Below are 21,816 nucleotides of genomic sequence, written 5' to 3'. Positions count from 1 at the left end.
TTTCTTTAAAAATTTGGCATCCTCCCTCTATATTATTATATTTTCCCAATGCGTATAATGAGTCCAAATTTTAAAAATTCTAAGAAAAAAATGGTTATTTTGGGTTTTCTCTCTCTAAAAATGATTATTTTGGGAATTTTCCTTTTTTTTTATCGATACTCAATTGACTATTGCTATATAAAATTCTAATTAATCAACATCTGTTTTTTGGGTCTGATAATCGGAATATAATTTTTGTTTCTTCGGTTCGACTATTCCGCTTGTGTCAAATTGAGCTGGGATAAAAAATATCAAAGAAAATATCATATAACCATAAAAAACATGAACTACATTAGAAATGGATAATAAAAATACAATATATTTAAAGTTTTTTCTGTACATGTTTTCATCTTTTAAAATCTAATAATCAAAACATCTAGTTTAACATTCATAATCAAGTCTAATACAACTATCATTTCAATTCTCATTACCTAGCCAATTACGCAAATAGGCGTCATTTACTAAATCACCGAAAAGCATTTTTCAACGCTTGCGGTTATGAGGGTAATATGAGACCTAACTTCAATAAATGATATACAAAAGTTGACAAACAAAACAATATATACAGGCATCCGAAACATTTATTTTATGATTAAATCTTTTTGTCTAACGATCCACTTTTTTCTGTATTAGGTTAAATGTAGATTGGAATGGGACTTTGGCTTAAAAATTAGGTATAAATGGATTGGACAATTTGGTTTAAATTTGTATTAAATTTTTTTATGTTAAACTCAAATGTAACTGAGTAAATTATTTACATACAATTATATTATTAAAATTTTAAATACGTAAATTTATTTTTATTAGTGTTGACCTCAAAATGTTATGGGGGTCATTCTTGAAATTCCATAGATGTCGTGCTACGGTTCTCGAAATTCCACAGGGTCGTCGTTAAAATATTGCAAGGGTAGGTTGGAATTTTAAGAAATATATACTAGTAAAAGAATTTTTATCACATGGTCAGGCGCCCCCCCCCCCCCCCCCCCATCCCATATAAGGCTGAGGGGTGTGGGGGGCTTTAATGGGGGCTCCAACCAATAATATTATGACGTGTGACAGAGAGAGAAACTAGATAAGGGGGGTGTTGGAGCCCCTGGCCCTGGTGTGGAGGGGCTCCGGCAGGGGCTCCAGCGATTTTTTTTTTATTTTTTTATAAATATATTCAAACAACGTATTATTAAAAAAACTCATAAATTATTAAAAAAACACACATTAATAAAAAAACACATTAATATCTAAAAATAAAATAAAAATTAAAGTACTAAAAAAAACATTATTCTTATTCTTCGGCTTGGTCTTCTTCGATCAACCTCTTTCGGATACGTTCCTTTTGCTTTTCCATTAGCATTTGATCGACCGGATTTAGGTTACTGAAGTCTCTAGTAAGAAAGTCCAAATCTCTCATTCGACTTTTTTCCTTTTTTTCATAAGAGACCACCTCCATGGTTTTGTTGAATTTATTGAGGGATTCAACAAGATTGGCGATGTTTACGGCTTCCCCCTCAGCCGGTTTTTTTCCCTTGGCGTCCCTTCCCAATGGCCGCCTCCTCGGCGGTGAAGACGTTTCCTCCTCCGCAATGTTTAGGTCGAATCCAACGCGGCAATCCGACCCGGTTGAAGTGCTATACACTCCAGACGAACTAGTTTTAGTCCGTTTCGGCCCTACTTCCGCATCAACGTCCGGCGCCACCAGCTCAACCCACTTGGAACACCTTTTCAACCTATCCCACAACTTTAAATCGTCCCACGTCTTCACCATCCCATACCTCCGCAAACACTCCTGCTTCCACTCTTCGACCGTGAAATTGTAAACCGCCAAATCATCACTGCCACTTGGTCTCATACGACCGCTGTTCCTGTTGAAAAGATTAGTAAACAAGCCGACAAATTTTCTGATTTCGGACCACCGACCCGAAATCATATCGGCGTTCCGCTCTGTACTCCCAACGAGCATGTAGAACGTCTCCCTAACCTTTGTCCAAAAAATCTTGCTCTTTTGGTAGTCGGCTGCAAAATGAATAAATAAATTAGATTTCCATTTAACTTTTTTATTTAACTTTTTTATTAAAAATCATTTTTAAAAACGTTAAAACAATTACCGCAACGCCGATCCTCAGAAATGACTATCCAAGCCCGACACAAGGCTTCCTTCTCATCCGATGACCACGGAGTGGCTTTCCGTTTCGTCCTCGGAGTCGAAGCCGGTCCCGACCCGTCCGTTGCAAGTTGTTTTTTCCGGTGGACGCGTCTTTTTGGTCCCGTAGCTTCACCGTGTGATTCTTGTGTCTCCGGAACAACAAAGTTAGGAGACGGTTGTGTGTTGGATGGTTGAAAGCCGGATGATTCTTGCGGCTCCGAATAAAACATCGGTTGGTGCGGTGATGACCATAAATCGTCGTCAATATAATCTGAATCAAGGTTTGGGTACCAATTTCCAGCCATTTTTTTAAAAAAAAGTTGAGAAGATGAATTGATTTTGGGTGAAGGTTTGAAGTTGTGGTATAAAAATGGGTGAAATAGGGTATTATATAGGAAATTTTTTTTTTTTAAATTTAATAAGAGCCCAACGGCTCTTTTTCTAAAACCAAGACAAGCTTTTCTCTCTCTTCTCCCGCTAACAGGCTCACGCCTGCATGGTTTTTCGCGTTAGCGCCCCGTTAGCGCCCCCATTAGCGCCCCGGTGGTGTGGTGTTAGCCCCTGGGGTGCGAGCGGAGGGGCTCTAGCGCCCCCATTGAAGCCCCACACCCCTCAGCCTAATAGGTTCACTAATTGGTCCCAAAAGACGTACACGTGTTGATGTTTTAGTTTGACAAACTTTTTAACAAGTCTTAAAGGTTAGTTGGCTACTCTTTGCTAAATTATTTAGAGGCTTGGCTGATTAAAAGATAGTCTATAAATCATTCAGCATGCCTTTGAAACTTAACCATTAAAAAAATTTACCGGCTATTAAGAAGTGTCTTTTAGTGAACCAACCACAGTAATATTGATAATTTTTATTGTTATTATTTTTAGATTTGATTAAAAACAACTATTAAATTTTGTTATAAATTGATTTTCTTGTTTATTCTAATATTAATCTTTAATATTATTTGATTACTTGTTACAGATATGAGTGATGTGACAAATGGGTATTTAGAGACAAGCTTGGATTGGATTCCTGAAATGAAAAACATCCGATTAAAGGATTTTCCTAGCTTCATTCGAACCACAGACATTAACGACGTCATGCTCAACTATCCAATTACTGAAACTGAAGCAATCCCTCGGGGGTTAGCCGTCATTCTCAACACATTTGACGTGCTAGAACAAGATAGTGTTAAACCATTACTTGCCATGAACCCAAACATTTTCGCCATAGGTCCACTACACTTGATGCAACAATATGTTCATGACGATAGGCTTAAAAACATTGGGTCAAACCTTTGGAAGGAAGATTCGAGCTGCATTGACTGGCTTGACACAAAAGACCCTGGCTCGGTTGTGTATGTGAACTTCGGAAGTATTACAATTATGACAAAAGAGCAACTAATTGAATTTGGGTGGGGACTTGCTAATAGTAAGAAGGATTTCTTGTGGATAACCAGGCCGGATATTGTTGGAGGCGATGAGGCCATGATGCCACTGGAGTTTGTAGAGGAGACTAGAGGAAGAGGCATGGTTACTAGCTGGTGCCATCAAGAAGAGGTATGTAATCTACTTTAATTACATTAAAAAGAATACAAACAAAAAACCCTTTGGATTATGTTGAAAAAGGCATACAACACGGGGTCACACTTTTTGCATTACTAGTGGTTCATAAAACCACATAGCACTGTGATTTTCAAAATTGTACATGTAAAACCACAGAGCTTGCAGTAGTGGGTGGCGAACTCACCGAATTTTTTTTAGAGGAAAGTGAATAGTTGAAATTTGTTTTACCTTTTTTTTTTGTTGTCCAATGCCTTATTAAACATATTTATTTCAATTACCTACCGACTAGTCCATCCGGACCTTATTCACGCAGTAAATGGAGAATATTTCAATATCCTAGTCAGTAGTGGCAGAACCAGGATTCTTTAACTGGAGGGGGGGGGGGGGGTTCGTAATAGAATTTTTTATTCGTTGGTGAATATCAATTATACTTTTTACTAATAGTTGATAACGGTAACTTTCGAGTTCACATATCTTAAAACCGCTGAAAATTGCTTCATTTTAAACACTTGCAAAAACATGTTTCTCGACAATTAACCGAAAAATCATTAATTGGATTAAGCAAGGTAAGGTCACCAACAATATCATCTTTTGATAGTTCAACTTCTTCTCAGCTTCTTTATTACTTTTAAGAATTTGATTGAAGACTTTTTACCAATGTATCGATTTATAATAAAATGTTTCTATATTATAAGAATAACCTTTTTTTAAATCAAATTAAAAAATGCAAAACTAAGGAATATATATTAAGAAATAATCTAACAACGTAAAATGTAAAATAAATTAATAAATAATAGCAAAGTTTTCATATCATTGATTTATTAAAAAAAATTATCAATATGGAAACCAACGCAAAACAAAAAAAAAAGCAAAAAAATCGGATTCATACCTGAAAAAAGGTAGTGCAATTTTTTTCATTTTTTTAACGACTAATTTGGATCACTCACGGACCAGTAAAGTATCATCGTGCCACCAGTGATATTATGCGATCATATCCACCACCAAGCCACCAATTCAGGAGGAAACGCAATATTTAAGAAAACCCCCTCTTATGAGATTCGAACTCAGAACCTTGTGATCACTAAATTTTATCCCACCACCAAAATACCATTAGACTAGAATTGCATCTAGTGATATGAAAAAAGTAAAAACCATAAATAATTTAAGTTGGGCTTTTTACATTAGTTTTTGGGCTTTATCTTAAAAAATAGCCCACTAATATATCTTAGGTTAAACTTTTCCTTCTTCCTATTATCTTCTCATCGTATTGAACAGTTTTCCCGACCACAGAGCCGTCGCCGGTCTCCGCAGGAAAACCATAAAACTTTTACCTTCCTCTTTTAACGTTAAATTTTATCTCATAAGAGAAAATCGAAAGGATCAAACTATAAAAAAGATTTGATGGGGTACTTCGGCATACCATGCGTTTGGCTTACAAGGGACCCCCTTGAATCCGTCGATGCTAGTCAGGTTTATAACTTACAAGGCAAAGAAACTCTTAGTTGGTTTTGGAACTCTTAGTTGTTTATGGAAGGAGATTGTAGATATCCTCTATATCGTAGATCGCACACTACTGATTGTCAGGGACTTATTTTCGTTATGTCGAAGCATGAGATGAATCTGACCTGATCCATGACGATGTTTCCACGGATTTCGAGATGAACGAACCACGTTTTGATCTTCTTCTCCGGCTGCTTGGGATCTGCAATGGCTTTTTGGGGGTGTGGAGGTGACCGCTAAGAAATCTCGAGGATCTCTTGTTTACAGACACAAAAATATGGTGGTGGCTCTTATTGAGAATGACCAACCCCTAATAAGGAGGTGGAGACCTGCTTATATAAGGAGCCTCATGGCCACCATCATGGTACCCTAATGGGCCTAGCCCAGTTAGGGTTACCTCCACAAAATCCCCTCAGCCCAATAACATTGTATTAGTCCATATAATAAAATAAGCCAAACATAATAAATTTAGGGTCGTAAAACTGGGTTTGGTACCATACCCCTACAAGCCCCCAAAGTCCAGCGTTGCTCCTAGGCGCGCAAGCGTTTAGGTGGAGCGCTGGACTTTATGAGGTGAGGCGGTTTTTTCCCTTTTCTTCGGCCTTATCTTTATTGTCTTTGAGTTTTGGGAGGTTTTCTTCATGATGGTGACGTGTTGTGGTCTTTATGATAATGATGGTGCACTAGCATGAATAAGATGTGAATAATAAAGCCTGCGCGCGAGGCGACTTACGGGTCTATGAGAATAATAAAGCCTGCGCGCGAGGCGACTTACGAGCTATAAAATAATAAAGCCTGCGCGCGAGGCGACTTACGGGCTATGAGAACAATAAAGCCTGCGCGCGATGCGACTTATGTGCTATGAAAAAATAAAGCTTGCGCGCGAGGCGACTTACGAGCTGTAAAAATAATGAAGCTTGCGCACGAGGCGACTTACGAGCTATAGAATAATAAAGCCTGCGCGTGAGGCGACTTACGAGCTGTAAGAATAATTGAGCTGGCGCGTGAGGCGACTTACGAGCTATAGAATAATAAAGCCTGCGCGCGAGGCGACATACAAGCTGTAAGAATAATAAAGCCTGCGCGCGAGGCGACTTATGAGCTATGAAAAAATAAAACTTGCGCGCGAGGCGACTTACAAGCTGTAAAAATAATGAAGCTTGCGCGCGAGGCGACTTACGAGCTATAGAATAATAAAGCCTGCGCGTGAGGCGACTTACGAGCAGTAAGAATAATTGAGCTGACGCGTGAGGCGACTTACGAGCTATAGAATAATAAAGCCTGCGCGCAAGGCGACTTACGAGCTGTAAGAATAATAAAGCCTGCGCGCGAGGCTACTTATGAGCTATGAAAAAATAAAGCTTGCGCGCGAGGCGACTTACGAGCTGTAAGAATAATAAAGCCTGCGCGCGAGGCGACTTACGAGCTGTAAGAATAATAAAGCCTGCGCGCGAGGCGACTTACGAGCTATAGAATAATAAAGCCTGCGCGTGAGGCGACTTACGAGCTGTAAGAAAAATAAAGCCTGCGCGCGAGGCGACTTATGAGCTATGAAAAAATAAAGCTTGCGCGCGAGGCGACTTACAAGCTGTAAAAATAATGAATCTTGCGCGCGAGGCGACTTACGAGCTATAGAATAATAAAGCCTGCGCGTGAGGCGACTTACGAGCTGTAAGAATAATTGAGCTGGCGCGTGAGCCGACTTACGAGCTATAGAATAATAAAGCCTGCGCGCGAGGCGACTTACGAGCTGTAAGAATAATAAAGCCTGCGCGCGAGGCGACTTATGAGCTATGAAAAAATAAAGCTTGCGCGCGAGGCGACTTACAAGCTGTAAAAATAATGAAGCTTGGGCGCGAGGCGACTTACGAGCTATAGAATAATAAAGCCTGCGCGTGAGGCGACTTACGAGCTGTAAGAATAATTGAGCTGGCGCGTGAGGCGACTTACGAGCTATTAAATAATAAAGCCTGCGCGCGAGGCGACTTACGAGCTGTAAGAAAAATAAAGCCTGCGCGCGAGGCGACTTAGGAGCTATGAAAAAATAAAGCTTGCGCGCGAGGCGACTTACGAGCTATAGAATAATAAAGCCTGTGCGCGAGGCGACTTACGAGCTGTAAGAATAATAAAGCCTGCGCGCGAGGCGACTTACGAGCTGTAAGAATAATAAAGCCTGCGCGCGAGGCGACTTACGAGCTGTAAGAATAATAAAGCCTGCGCGCGAGGCGACTTACGAGCTGTAGAATAATAAAGCCTGCGCGCGAGGCGACTTACGAGCTGTAAGAATAATAAAGCCTGCGCGCGAGGCGACTTACGAGCTATAGAATAATAAAGCCTGCGCGTGAGGCGACTTACGAGCTGTAAGAAAAATAAAGCCTGCGCGCGAGGCGACTTATGAGCTATGAAAAAATAAAGCTTGCGCGCGAAGCGACTTACGAGCTGTAAAAATAATGAAGCTTGCGCGCGAGGCGTCTTACGAGCTATAATAATAATTAAGCTGGCGCGTGAGGCGACTTACGAGCTATAGAATAATAAAGCCTGGGCGCGAGGCGACTTACGAGCTGTAAGAAAAATAAAGCCTGCGCGCGAGGCGACTTATGAGCTATGAAAAAATAAAGCTTGCGCGCGAAGCGACTTACGAGCTGTAAAAATAATAAAGCTTGCGCGCGAGGCGTCTTACGAGCTATAATAATAATTAAGCTGGCGCGGGAGGCGACTTACGAGCTATAGAATAATAAAGCCTGCGCGCGAGGCGACTTATGAGCTGTAATATGATGATAATGACTGGCCTAAAAGGGCCTCTTCTGCGCAGGATGACTATCCCGGCTTGTCTTCAAAATAGTGATGGAGGCACAAATGGCCAGATAATAATAACGATGTCATAGGTGCTTGTGCGGCTCATAGCCGAACCTGTAAAAACCTAAAGTAAGAGTGGATGTATTATAAAGTTCCCATCCTCGGGCAAATTATGAGGTGTGCCCAGCCTATATTGGCGCGTGGCCGTTTGGGTTTATGAGGATTCCCAACCTTTAAGTATGGCGCGTAGCCATATGGGTTTATGAGGATTCCCAACCTTTATGTATGGCGCGTAGCCATATGGGATACTATGAGGATTCCCAACCTTTATGTATGGCGCGTAGCCATATGGGATATTATGAGGATTCCCAACCTTTATATATGGCGCGTAGCCATATGGGATATTATGACGATTCCCAACCTTTAAGTGTGGCGCGTAGCCATATGGGATATTATGAGGATTCCCAACCTTTAAGTGTGGCGCGTAGCCATATGGGATATTATGAGGATTCTCAACCTTTAAGTATGACTCATTCGTTGATTTGGATTAGACTATTGTCTCGTCTGATGAGTACAATCATGGTTGTTCTTATCCTGATTTGGATTAGACTGTTCTTCATTTGTTGTGTCGCTTACGCGCGGCCTGCGCAAGGTCTCCTTTATTCTCACGCGCAGATGTGATGCGCGAGCGTACATGATGCGTGAGCATCTGATATGCATGAGCATACGTGAAGCCCAATAAAATATGTGATGCGTGAGCATATGAGATGCGTGAGCATGTGATATGTGTGAACATTCGTGATGCGTGAGCACACGTGATGCGTGAGCATATGTGACACGCGTGAGCATGCGTGATGCTTGAGCATGCGTGATGCTTGAGCATGCGTGATGCGTGAGCATATGTGATGCGTGAGCATACGTGTTATGCGTGAGCATGTGATATACGTGAGCTGTGGCGCAGAGTAATCGCCGGGAGCGCGCATGCGACCCGCTGTGGCGTAGAGTAATCGCCGGGAGCGCGCATGCGACCCGCTGTGGCGTAGAGTAATCGCCGGGAGCGCGCCTGCGACCCGCTGTGGCGTAGAGTGATCGCCGGGAGCGCGCATGCGGAATCCGAAGTTGATCCACGGGGAGCGATTTTGATCCGCGGTGACGCGCATGATCTAGAGATTTTGAATATCCACATCAGGTAGGTTTTATGTAAAACCAACAGATCTGATAGGATTTATAGATCTATGAATATGAAGTGTGACTGTTGCTCAAACGAACCCAGATCTGAAAAAATCATAACTAGATTTGGTATATTTCACTTAGAAAAAACACAGATCTAAGGGTTTTCCCCAAAAGTTTGGTGGTATCTCTTCCTGTGTATTTCCAGATCTGGAAGTATTCTTTGGATCTACGGATTTTTGGATTTCCATAGAACATATCTGGAAGAAAAAACCGTAGACCTGAGATATTGATGAACAGATCGGAGGGCCGAGACGAGAAGCGAAGTGTGGTTCATTGCCGTCCCACGGATGGCGCCAATGTCGAAGCATGAGATGAATCTGACCTGATCCATGACGATGTTTCCACGAATTTCGAGATGAACGAACCACGTTTTGATCTTCTTCTCCGGCTGCTTGGGATCTGCAATGGCTTTTTGGGGGTGTGGAGGTGACCGCTAAGAAATCTCGAGGATCTCTTGTTTACAGACACAAAAATATGGTGGTGGCTCTTATTGAGAATGACCAACCCCTAATAAAGAGGTGGAGACCTGCTTATATAGGGAGCCTCATGGCCACCATCATGGTACCCTAATGGGCCTAGCCCAGTTAGGGTTACCTCCACAAAATCCTCTCAGCCCAATAACATTGTATTAGTCCATATAATAAAATAAGCCAAACATAATAAATTTAGGGTCGTAAAACCGGGTTTGGTACCATACCCCTACAGTTAATTTTAAAAACATCCAAGGACATTGTTTTGTGTGACAACTTGAAAAAATCTTTATTGTAAGTAGAGCTGTCTAAATTAACGAGCACAGGTTATTAAACAAAAAAAACAAATTATATGTTAATTAGATATTTAAGAGAAGAGGAAATAACCAAATAAAATCCAAACAAAATTTAACTCGGAATTCGCTTCTCTATGGTAAAAGTTGGTGAGGTTTGAAATATCAAAAAATATTGTAATAAAAAAATACTCCTTGATTCATACTTTTTCTCGCATACAATAAACTAATAGCATTCCCAATCTATTCTTTATTTTCATTTTTAAAATTACATTAAAAATCATTATATTTTTTCTCTTATTTTAAATTAAATAATATTTTTTATACTTTTATTATTACATTTTTTCTTTCTTTCACTCACAACCATTTTAAAAAAATATATTAAAAAATTTTAGAGTCTGAACAGTGTTTCTTCAAATTTAATCATGAATAGTAACTTTTTCCAGTCATCTACTCACAACCATACTTTAAAAAATAGAGAATACACTTGCATAAATATAGAGAACCCATTAAGAATGCTCTAAAACAACAACAAATGGTCAAATGCATTTTTCCTACAATCAACTACACAAATAATAATTAATATATATAAATATAAATATATATATATATATATATATATATATAAAAAAAAGCACATCAAGTAATGTAGAAACGTCTACTAGCTAAAGACGGGTATACGAATCCATTTAATCTTGTCGGCAATGAACACCATGTCATGATATGCACTTTATATATATATAGGCAAAGTATAAAATGAAAACCCACTTGAGTTGTGAAAACCCGTGAAAACCCTATGTGACATCGTTTTTTTTTGTACATGTAATATATATTGTTACATTAATACAAAACATCGAAAACATAAAAAAATATGTTTTGCTATTTTTTTAATATTTTTTTTACTAATTTTGTATATGTTTTCAGTAGAGAGAAAATGTAAATTAACTTTTACATTTTTTATTAACTTTAATTGTGGACCACAAGATTTAATCTTTAATTAAAAACATGTGGTTGAGAATAAGTTTCTATAATTTTCACAACTCATACAGGTTTTTATTCTAACCTAACCCTATATATATATATATATATATATATATAAAAGATTGCTTTTGAGAATCACTTTGAGTTTTAAGAAATCGAAACACTCAACATAACAATTTCTTTTTTTTTAATTTTTTACATGTAGCAATATATGTAGGTTACATGCACGTAGAAAAATTACATAATTTTTAGCGCACCGAGTCGACTTTTTACATAGGTGTACAAACGTTCAAATTAGTGTAATCACTGTGCATATTTATTCTCTCTCCTACTTAATTTTTTAATCAAATTTAATCTCAACCATATAATCTAATCTATTTATTAAATGTGTGGTTAAGAATGAAATTCTTAAAATTCAGCAGAATTCTCAAATTATCTCTTATATATATATATGGAGAGAATCAACAAAAAACTCATCTTTAAATCGAAAACTTACAAACTAGTAAAGTATTATTTTTAATTAAAAATAAAAAAATATTTTCAAATTTTCGTTTTTGCTATTATTCTTATATTTTGTTACCCTTCACTCGAAAAAAAATTAAAAAAAACATTGTAATGCACATACGTATTACTGTGCGATACCGTTGTATTATACATGTGTATTACTATGTATTTTTAAGTTCAATGGTGTTTACTTGCATATATTCAATATATCTGTATTGTATATGTGTAGTAATGTTGTATTATATGAAAAAAATAATAATAATAAAATAAAAGTCGATGTAGTGCACATGTGCGTTAATGTTGTGTTACACATACGTACTAATGTGTATTCGATGTGCGTATTAGTCTTAAATTGCATATATACAATAGTATGTATCAAATATATGCAATAGTGTTGTATTCTATGCAGTACAACACTTTTGCATATATGTGTATCAAATATGTGCAATAGTGTTGTATTCTATGCAATACAACACTTTTGCATATATACAACGCACACTATTACACAAGTGCACTACACCGACGAGGTTACCAACAATGTCTTTTTTTTTTGGGAACAATAACAACATATAAGATTAATGGTAAAAAGAGAAACTACAAAAAAAAAAAAATTTAAGTTAAAAATAATTCTTTAAGAGTTTTTAAGTTTTCTCTTTAAAAAGAGTTTTCATTTGATCCCACCCCTATATATATATATATTTTTTTATATATATATATATATATATATATAAAGGTTATCTTAAAAACAAGTAGTTTACTAGAAAGACTAAGAATAAATCATAGCCATTAAATCATGTTAATCAATGGTTGAGATTTAAAATTACCGAAACCCGACATAGTTTCTTAGAATTGTTCTTTCATCATAGGTTGTAATATCACATGTAAAAAATCTATTGGCTCTTATTATTCCTAACAAACTCTTTATTTTTATTTGAACCATTATATATATATATATGGTTAGTATGATTTCAAAATTTCAAAAAAGTTAATAACTTCTAGAAACTCATAACAACCAAACAGTTTTTTGGTTTTTTTTTTCATATATTAACATTGTTTAAGAATAGTTAACCATATTTAATATATAATTTTTTTATTACATATATAAATCACAAGTTTACATATGTGTAAATTTATGTAATAACAAACTTATATATACCTAAAAAAATTTAGATATGTGTAAAGACTAATTTTCATAATTGGAATCGTAAATATAGATATAAAAAGTGATAAAAACTACAATCAAATAACATTAATATACAAAAGTTTTTATAAAAAATATTAGTTATTAAGATTTTCTTTAAATTCTTATATAATTTAAGAGTTTTATAATGATATTTATCTATATATGAAGAAAAAATAATTTGGAAACTCATTGAACTATAAGAACTTTAAGAACCCAATTACAACCACAAGTTCAATTAAATGTGCCCTAGTTTTGTGCATGAAATTAAATTTGAATAAAAAACTAAAGGAAGGGAGAGAAAAATATTTTAAAATGGTTGGAGGGGTATTTTAGTAATGCAATTCCACAATCTTTTTTATACATTAAAAAAAGTCAAACCTAATCATTATTATTTATTATTCTAAGGACTTTATTTTCGATTAAATTTTATTATTATTTTATAAATTTGGATCACAAAAGACAACACTCTTTTAAATCCGGATTTAAAATTTGTTTTTAATCTAAACTTATTACTCAAATACGATATTAAGTAATGTAGTTCATGTTACATTGGGTAATATGTGAATACATATATAATGATTTTAGTCGGTCTACTCAAAATAATATTACAATTCTACCATCCTTAACTAAAGTTTGTCTTTCTTTTAGCTGATGATTTCAAATCAACACCAAGTATATAATTACTCAAATTAGTATACAATACACATATGACATAAATTACTCAAATTACATCAACACCAATTACACAAAATACTCAAATTACCCAAATTATACTAATTATCTAACAAGGACGTACACAAAATTACATAAATTACCAATTATAGATACTACACAACGTTTACAAACACTACACCAATTACATAAATTACCCCAACTACACAAGTTATCAAATTACTACAAAATACACCAATTACACAAAATAAAAAATCTACACCAATTACACAAATTACCCCAACTACACAAGTTATCAAATTACTACAAAATACACCAATTACACAAAATAAAAAATCTACACCAGTTACACAAATTACCCAAATTATCTATTTCAATTAAAGAAATGTCCTAAATTAAATTTACATCGATTACACAAATTGCATATATTATTTGCGACAATTACAAAAATTACCTAAATTATATTTACAACAATTACGAAAACTATCCAATTAATTAACATCATCATCTTCAAAATTAAAAAATCCACCCATTTTACAAACCAAATAGGTAAATAAATAGTATATTGGTATCTAAATGGGTAGATTAAGATGAAATAGATCGGTGGTGTAGTAGAAGAAAATGCATTTAATAATAATATTGTTATCATAAATTTATGATAAAAAAAAAACAAAAGTTACATCAAGATTTATACCCCACCATCATAACGTTAGTTCCAACGTTTATTTTCTTTATTTTTTTTTCACTTGACCATCATACCATCACCGTTACCTTTTTTTTTCTTGAAATTAAAAACCCATTTTTGTTATAATTAATAGGTAAAATTGAAAATAAAACCCAAACTAAATTAGTTGAAAATTTGAAGGTGCAAACCCAAAGTTAATTGTTAGTGTTTTCTTTTTCTTTTTCAAATATATACAACCAAATATGTTTATACTTTCCAAATTATAAACTCATTTTCAAATATTTTTTTATAATAAAAGAATAGAAGAGAGAGGGAGGGAATTATGATAATTATGAAAGAAAGATAAATTTTCATGTTAATAAAATGCCCTTTAATTATTTATTGAAATGTATGATGTGGCTTAATCTAATCCATTAAATTAGTTTTTAAAACTTAATAGGTTCTCAAAAGATATCATCCCCACACACACGTGATTGTTAATTAAACTATAATAAAAAATTTAAGAAGAAGAGAGAAGCAATAATATTAAATGGTAAGAGGATATTTAAGTAAAACTGCAAAAATAAAAAAAAGACACAACCTAAATCATATTCTTTTTCATTTATCGTTTTTATATTTATTTTTTACCAAATAAACTTTTTAGTAAAAAAATTAATTTTTTAAAACTAAATAAGGTTATTTATAATATGCATATGATAGTTGTTCACCTAAAAATGAAATTTCAATAAAATTTAATGGTTTTTTTCTATACAAGTTATGTTTTAAAAAAATGAATTTTAAATATAAACCAACAAGTATCTATAAAATCATCAGTCTATTTTTTTAATAGAGAATTACATAGACAAACACGTAATTTATTCAAACTACACAAATTTAATAAAACATACAAATTTGTTGGTGCATGATGTCAGTAGTTAAGTGTCTAGTGTCTGTAATCGCGTTTGTAATATTTTATGTTTTGTATAAGCGAAGTTGCTAACAAGTTCGCTGATATGGGCGAACTTGTTAGTCAAGCGAAGTTAGTGACAACTTCGCCTGAACATGCCAGGCGAAGTTGTCGTGATTATATAAGCCATCTGTTACGGCTTAAAATGATTAATTCAGTTTTCGTGTATTCGAGTCAGAGAGAGTCTGTAATCAAGTGATCTTCGTATCACGTGTTTAAGGTTGGTATACAACGTGTTTGATTATCGTGTGTTAATCGTATTGTTTTCTATACTCGTAACGTCTTACGTAGGGATTCCGCACCTGCGTAGTACGCGATATCTCGTGTAGATCCGGCTGGGAACCTACAATTGGTATCAGAGCTTTTGCTCGATTGTGTGGTTCGGGATTATCACGCGGGTATAGAAATCGTTCCGTTCGACTATTCGCGGGACGAGTTTTCTGAGTTTTTGTGTCATACTCATCTCCTACAAGCTTAAACAACCCATAACACCTTCACAAACCTCAAAAAACCCAGAAATCTAATCTGCAGAAACTTCGTGTTCATCAGGCGAAGTTGCTGTCACTGTTACTAGGGTTTCGGCGAAGATATAAGGTTAAGCGAAGTTATCCACAACTTCGCCTACCTCTTCAAGTTCGCTTACCTCAAGCGAAGTTACCCTCAACTTCGCCTACCTCCCAAGTTCGCTCAACTTAAGCGAATTTAAGAAAGTGAGCGACGTTACAAATTCACGCGAAGTTAAGCTTTAAGCGAAGTTATCCACAACTTCGCCAACAGTGCTGTTTGAAAATAAAATTTTTATTTTCGGATTTCTTTGAGTTTAGAGAAAGATGTCTTCGATAAACATTACTGAACTAGTAAAGATGGAAGTAGAAGCAGGTTCAGCTACAAAGGCACCCAAGATGCTTAAGAAAACGGATTATGTAGCGTGGAAAGATCGTTTTGAACAATATGTCAAGAATCAAGATGCCAAGATGTGGGTGTGTATACAAGATGGTTACATTCCACCTACTACTGAGTATGAAGGTCGTGATCAGATCAAGAAGTACAAAGAGATGGAAGATGAAGAGAAGAAGATGTATGAGGCAGAAAGTAAAGCTCATGCAGCAATTACAATGGCTCTTCCACAAGAGATACTTCACACCTTCCGAAAGTATAAGACTGCTAGAGAGCTTTGGGAAGCTCTTGAAAACCGTTTTGAGGGCAATGTGGGAATTCGTGCTTCGAAGATTAAACTTCTAAAAACTCAATTCTCGGTCTTCAAGTATCTGAAAAACGAATCACTTGATGATATCATCACCAGATATTATCATCTGATGACTGAACTCAACAACTATTCAATTGCATACAAAGAAGATGAGATTGTTGAGAAGCTTCTTGATGCTCTCCCACCAAAATGGAAGATGTATACTGTGTTGATGAGAGAAGATAAAGACTTTGCTGACTATGACCTTGAGACAGCAGTTAACAAGCTGAGAACGTTTGAACTGAACATGGTACGAAAGGAGACTCCTACCGATCAGGTTCAAGATCCGGGTATGTATGGGGCAAAGGTTAACTCCGGATCAAGTTCGAAAACGGAATCATCTGCTTATTACTCGAAGGGAGAGTCAGGCGCGAGCTCAACACATGAGGGACATGTATCTCTCAATATGAACGGTGATGTGTGCTATGTAGCTGGAGGGTCAAATGCTTCTCAACCTCAAGCGACCAAGAGTAGTTATTCCCCAAGTGTTTCAAACAACAACTACTCGAAGATGCCCATGAGTGTCAAATCTGCTGAACATCAGTTTGCTCTCTATGTATCTTTTATTGCTTCGTATGAGAACTACATTCAGGGTAAGATCGTTGATCCTGCAGTTTTGGATGAAGATTATGACCAGATCGATGCTGATGATCTGGAGGAGATGGATATGCAGTGGCAGATGGCCATGATAGTGAGAAGGGTAAAGAGGTTCATGAAGAAGACTGGCAGGAAGTTTGTCGGAGAGAGGCCAGGGTTTGATAAGTCTAAGGTTCGCTGCTACAACTGTCAGCAGAATGGTCACTTTGCAAAAGAATGCAAGAATGAACGTGTAGAACGCAGTCAGAATAGATCTACACAGCAAAGTGGTAGTGGTAATGACTATAGAGCCATGATTTCCAGACAGAATGAAGAGTACAACTGGAATCTGCATGTTGAAGAAGTATTTGAACAGGCCAACTTGGCAAACATCGAAAATGCAGATAGTGAGAAGGGAACTGGCGAAAATGAAGCGTACATGGCAGATGTAGCAGACCAGCTCTCCGAGGTAAGTACCGAACTCCCTTGTACTAAGTGTGAACTTCTGTCTGAACAACTGACAATTCTAACTGATCAGTTTGTTAGTTTGGATGCGCAATATAAAACTTTAAAAGAAGATCATCATTTCACTAAAGCTAGAGAAAATAGTTACAAAGAAAATTAAAGTTAGTGAAACAGATATTAAAAGTCTTAAACAAAGCTTGCTGAAAAAATTAACATGATTGATCTTAGCTATGAAGTTCTAGAAGAGAAAACCAAACTAATAGCTGAGAGGGAAAAACAGATAGCTGATCACCAGGTAAAAGTGGTGGAACTTAACAGGAAACTTGAACAATTCAGAAATTCCTCCGCTATACTTGATCACCTCGTTAGTGATCAAGGGTCTCCAAAAAGGGGAGGAATTGGTTATCATGAAGTTCCACCACATTTCAATCATAATTACACTTTTAACCCTAGTAATCAGAAATCTGTCGATGTTGACTATGGTCAGACAGTTCCAGTTCCAGTTACTGCTAAAAAACCAGAAGTTAGTAAGCCTGTTGCTGATTGCCCTCTGAAGCAAAAATTCAGAGGTGTGAGGCCTTTAAAATCTGAGGAAAAAGCTAACAGTAATCAATTTAATGATAAAACTGAAAACCCATCGAATTTCAGAAAATGGACTAATCCAGGTTTTCAAAGAAATAGATCTCAGTTTTTCACTGGTAACACCCAAACCATAACTAATAATTCATTTAATTCAAGACGGTTTGGATGGCCTCATAGACAATCCACAAGAAGGTATCCTGTTAGGACTCACAGAAATGATTATAATACTAACTTTGGACAGCCAAGGTACGGGATGTATCGACCCAAGACCAAGAGGTCTTGGGTCCCAAGATTCTAATAATCTGCTTTAATCGTGCAGGAACAGTTGAACAGGGCTGCCAACAATCAATGGGTTGTGGATAGCGGCTGTTCCCGGCACATGACGGGTAACAAGAAATTGTTACAAGACTGGAAACCTGTTCAAGGTGGTAGAGTGAGTTTCGCAGGAGAGAGCAGTGGAAAGATCACAGGAATTGGGACTGTGACTAACGGGAAGATGACGCTAGAGAAAGTTAACTTTGTTGAAGAACTGAAGCACAATCTGCTGAGTGTTTCGCATATCTGTGATAAGGATTATACCGTGAATTTCACGAAGAATGAGGCGATAGTGTTGTATCCTGGTTTTAAGATACCAGAGGACTGGATTGTTATGAAGGCTCCGAGAGTGAAGAATACGTATATCATGGATATGAGGTCTACTGAAATGGCCACTGAAGAATCGTGTCTTTTGTCGAAAGCGACTGAATCAGAGTCCGAATTATGGCATAGGAGAATGGGGCACATTCATCTTCGTAAGATGAACTACCTTGTCAAAAATGGGCTTGTGTTGGGAGTTCCCTTGAAGAATTTCAACTTCGAAGACAAATGCTTATCATGCAAGAAGGGAAAGCAACACAAGAAATCCCATCACACCAAGAAGGTCAACTCAATAGTCAGTACCCTAGAATTACTTCACATGGATCTCTTCGGTCCCGTGAATGTAAAAAGTCTAGGGGGAACATCGTTCTGCTTGGTGATTACTGATGATTTTTCTCGATACTCATGGGTATATTTCCTGAAGTCGAAGGATGAAACTGTTCAGATGGTAATAAATTTGATTACCAAAGTTGAGAATATTATGGGTAAAAGAGTTAAATACATCAGGAGTGACAATGGGACTGAGTTCAAGAACTATCAGATGGAGATCTTCTGCCTACAGAAGGGGATTGAACACCAATACAGCGCACCGTATACTCCGCAACAAAATGGAGTGGCTGAGAAGAAGAACAGGACTTTGATTGAAGGAGCCAGTACCATGCTGGCTGATTCGAAACTTCCCGTGGTGTTCTGGGCTAAAGCTGTTGCTACAGCTTGTTATATCCTTAATAGAGTGTTAACTGTTAAAAGATTAAATAAAACCTGCTATGAACTAATGCATGGGAGAAAACCCAACTTGAGTGGTTTTGAACCATTCGGGTCCCCGTGTTCGATATTAAAGACCAATTCAAAATTTGGTGAAGTAGCCGACGAAGGAATCTTAGTCGGATACGTTGTTGGGACTCCCAACAGACGGGTCTTTATTACATCGACCAGCAAGGTTGAGGTGGTATGTAACACTGATATCACAAGTTACAAATCACCAAAACCAAGCACGGGACCCGCTGGGGTTTTCGACTATGATAGACTCTTTAAATCTTTTAACATACCTTATCTGGATTTTGCAGAAGCTGAGGAAAGAATTGCTACGAAGATGATATGCGATGAGGAAGACACTTTGGTGCAAAGACCACAGTATGATGAATGTCAGCCTTCCTCGTCAAATGCTGTCAATACCCCTGCTGCCTCTACTGAAGAGGAATTCATCAATCCGTTTCATTCTCAATATCAATCAACCATGGATGAGCTATCTTCGAACTTGGAAGATAATCTAAATGTCAGTTCGGTTCCGACTACGAGAATTCACAAAGATCATCCTTTGGAGAATGTGATAGGTGATCCGTCCGCCGGTGTACAAACAAGACAAAGCTTGAATGAGCACACCTGTGTTTACGCAAGCATTAAAGAATCAGGCATAATCATCGAGTGCTTGTACACCTGCTTCATCAGCCAGATTGAACCAAAGAACTATCAAATGGCTCTTAAGGACAGCTCGTGGGTCGAAGCCATGCAAGAAGAGTTAGCTCAGTTTAAGAAAATGGAAGTATGCAATTTGGTTGAAAAACCAAGAAATGTGCATGCGATAGGCACGAAGTGGGTCTTTAAATGTAAGAGAGATGAGAAAGGGGTTGTTATCAGGAATAAGGCGAGGCTGGTTGTTAAAGGTTTTAATCAACAAGAGGGGATTGATTACAATGAAGTATTTGCTCCTGTGGCAAGATTGGAAGCCATTCGGCTGTTTTTGGCATTTGCTGCTCATAAGGAGATGAAAGTTTTTCAGTTGGATGTGAAGAGCGCGTTCCTAAACGGTAAAGTCGACGAGGTTGTGTATGTTGAGCAACCTCCGGGTTTTCCTGACCCTGACTTTCCCGATCACGTGTACAAGCTAAGTAAAGCGCTGTATGGACTACATCAGGCACCTCGTGCCTGGTACTCAACGTTATCCGATTACTTGCTTGAGAATGAGTTTGAAAGAGGTAAGATTGATAGCACGTTGTTCTTCAAGAGAAAAGGAAGCGACTTCCTACTGGTGCAAGTCTACGTGGACGACATTATCTTTGCTGCATCAAAGGTCGCCATGTGTCAGGAGTTTGAGGCCGTCATGAAGAAGAGATTTGAAATGAGTGCTATGGGTGAACTAACTTTCTTTTTAGGATTGCAGGTTGATCAGAAGAAAGACGGGATGTTCATTCATCAGACGAAGTATGTCCATGATGTTCTCAAACGCTTCAAGATGGAGGACAGCACTCCATATGATACTCCAGTCTGCGTCAATCACAAATTGGGTGCTGATTCAGAAAACGATGCAGACGTGGACCCAACCCAATATCGGGCTATTATAGGTTCTTTAATGTACTTAACTGCTTCTAGGCCTGATATAATGTTTGCTGTTTGTCTTTGTGCACGCTTTCAGGCAAACCCAAAATAATCTCATTTGAAGGGTGCGAAGAGGATACTGCGGTATCTCAAGGGCAAACCGAAGCTGGGGTTGTGGTACCCGAGAGGAGGAGACTTGGAGCTAGTCGCTTACACAGATTCTGATTATGGAGGGTGCAATCAGAGTCGGAAGTCTACAACTGGTGGATGTCAGTTTCTTGGTGGCAGATTGGTGTCGTGGCAATGCAAGAAGCAGACTTCAGTCGCAATTTCAACCTGTGAAGCAGAATACATGGCAGCATCCAACTGCTGCTCTCAGGTTCTTTGGATTCAACAACAGTTGCGCGACTATGGTCTGAATTTCTCACTTACTCCTATTTGCATTGATAACACAGCTGCTATCTCAGTAACTAACAATCCCGTGAAGCACAGTAAAACTAAACATATTGACATACGTCATCATTTTATACGGGATTGTGCTGAGAAGAAGCTGATTGAGCTCGAAAAGGTTGATACGTTAGATAATTTCGCTGACTTATTCACGAAAGCGTTTGACAAAACTAGATTTCAAAACCTTGTTGAGCTGAATGGGATGATCAATCCCGAGTAACCATGCTTTGTGTTTTTGATTAAAAAAAAAAAAAAAAACCCGTCTCTATCGCTTAGAACTATGTCAGTTGCCTCAGTTTGAAGGACATGTCTTAGGATATGTTTGGTCCTCATTTCTACTTGTAGAATATGAGGATAGCCATTAACCAGATGACTGAAAGTGACCGGGGCGGTTTATGATGAGTTTTCATTCTTTCGCTGAAAATTAGTCGATCATACTTAGTTAGAAGGACACATACTAGTATGTGGTCGGTCCAGCTGATCCATTGGATCTTCGGGATAGCCGTTAACCTGAAGACTTTGATTTGGTCGGAGCGATAGAAGTTAAATTTT

General features: G+C 37.3%; 1 protein-coding gene across 1 annotated transcript in view; it reads left to right on the top strand.

Annotated features, from left to right (window-relative positions):
• Nucleotides 1-3,145: 3,145 nt before the first annotated feature.
• The window catches only part of LOC143558881 (UDP-glycosyltransferase 85A8-like), a 28,671-nt gene continuing 10,000 nt past the window's right edge, over nucleotides 3,146-21,816 (top strand). The window contains exon 1 of the mRNA XM_077047632.1: nucleotides 3,146-3,724. Coding sequence (XP_076903747.1) covers nucleotides 3,149-3,724 — 576 coding nt within the window. The 5' untranslated portion in view covers nucleotides 3,146-3,148. The remainder of the gene's footprint in view (nucleotides 3,725-21,816) is intronic.

Source organism: Bidens hawaiensis, unplaced genomic scaffold, assembly GCF_021521415.1.
Source record: "Bidens hawaiensis isolate Kalapana, Puna unplaced genomic scaffold, B.hawaiensis_p1.1 tig00019665_1, whole genome shotgun sequence".
NCBI classification, from domain to species: Eukaryota; Viridiplantae; Streptophyta; class Magnoliopsida; order Asterales; family Asteraceae; genus Bidens; species Bidens hawaiensis.
This window is presented reverse-complemented; position numbering and strand designations above follow the sequence as displayed.